Here is a 1,151-nt window from a genome sequence, read left to right on the forward strand (position 1 = left end):
AGGGTGCACTCCGTGTACAAATAATTTTCTTTATTATAGGATACCCTGTAGAATACATGCAAGTCCCATTAGAGTAGGGTGCACTCCATGCAAGTGTTCATCAAATTGACACATCTCTGTTTAAAAATAACCTTTGAATTATATAAGAATACAAATACACATCATACTAAAAGGACATCATCTGGCCATAAAAAGTATCACTGTAAACCTTCCTTAATGTTATTGCCTTGACACGTACACATGGAGGACATGATTTGTCTCAAGATCACTATACTAATTTACAATTGTGTTACAGGTATAATCTCTCTTGTCACTTGCATACAACCATCCAAGTAACCATGGAATAATCATTTCTTGCAAGAATCTTAGAAGATGCTTAGGTGTTTGCCTCCACATCTTTGTGAATATAAGATATGTTCCTGGCATATTCCACATCATCCTATATGGACTATCATAAAAAATCAAGGTATTCTTTGCATCCAAGTCCTCAAACATCTTCCAAATATCGCTCAAGTTTTTATGATAAACCCTTCTAAATCCTAACATGATGTTTGGATTTCGGCAACACTTGTTACTCATAAAGATCTTGAACTTGCTATAATGCTTTGGGAAACATTTTTGTGTGATGTGTTGCACTCTTGTTAGGTTATAGCAACTCCATATCCAAAGCTCAAAGTATTCACCACAGAAATCCAAAAACATTTTTGTGTCTAGGCGCACTGCATGATAAACTTCATCTTTGTCCTCCACAAGACGCATGTGTTGAGCCCAAGATGGCATAGAATCTCCATGTTTTGTTTCAATTGTCTTCAAAAGAAGTCCTTTAAGGTCCAACACAAGCACTCTTTTGATATTCTTGACAGCAAGTGGTAGTAGGTGACAAGGAGGTAATTAATATATATGACAAGGCCTTGGATGAGGTTGGTTGGGTGCTTCAAAAACTTCCTTCAAATCATGCCTACAGATAGTCAACCCACTTTCTTGTAGTGATGAATCTTAAATTGAAAAACAAGAAATTTATTATGGCTCAAAGAATACAAACAGTTTCTACATTTTCTACACTATGGTATTATTAGATTCCAAAGTCCATCTTCAACTTCCTCATGCTATAAACAAACCTCAATTGAAAACCTTACAAAGCTTCACCATTT

At 35.5% G+C, this 1,151-nt stretch overlaps 1 protein-coding gene across 1 annotated transcript; it reads right to left on the reverse strand.

Moving 5' to 3' along the window:
* Positions 1 to 273: 273 nt before the first annotated feature.
* On the reverse strand, positions 274 to 789 carry LOC147462851 (uncharacterized). Its single transcript, XM_086527637.1, has one exon. The coding sequence runs from the start codon at positions 778 to 780 to the stop codon at positions 274 to 276; it is 507 nt and encodes a 168-aa protein (XP_086383763.1). The 5' UTR covers positions 781 to 789.
* Positions 790 to 1,151: the final 362 nt, after the last annotated feature.

Source organism: Adiantum capillus-veneris, chromosome 2 (assembly GCF_014529385.1).
Source record: "Adiantum capillus-veneris isolate H3 chromosome 2, ASM1452938v2, whole genome shotgun sequence".
NCBI lineage: Eukaryota > Viridiplantae > Streptophyta > Polypodiopsida > Polypodiales > Pteridaceae > Adiantum > Adiantum capillus-veneris.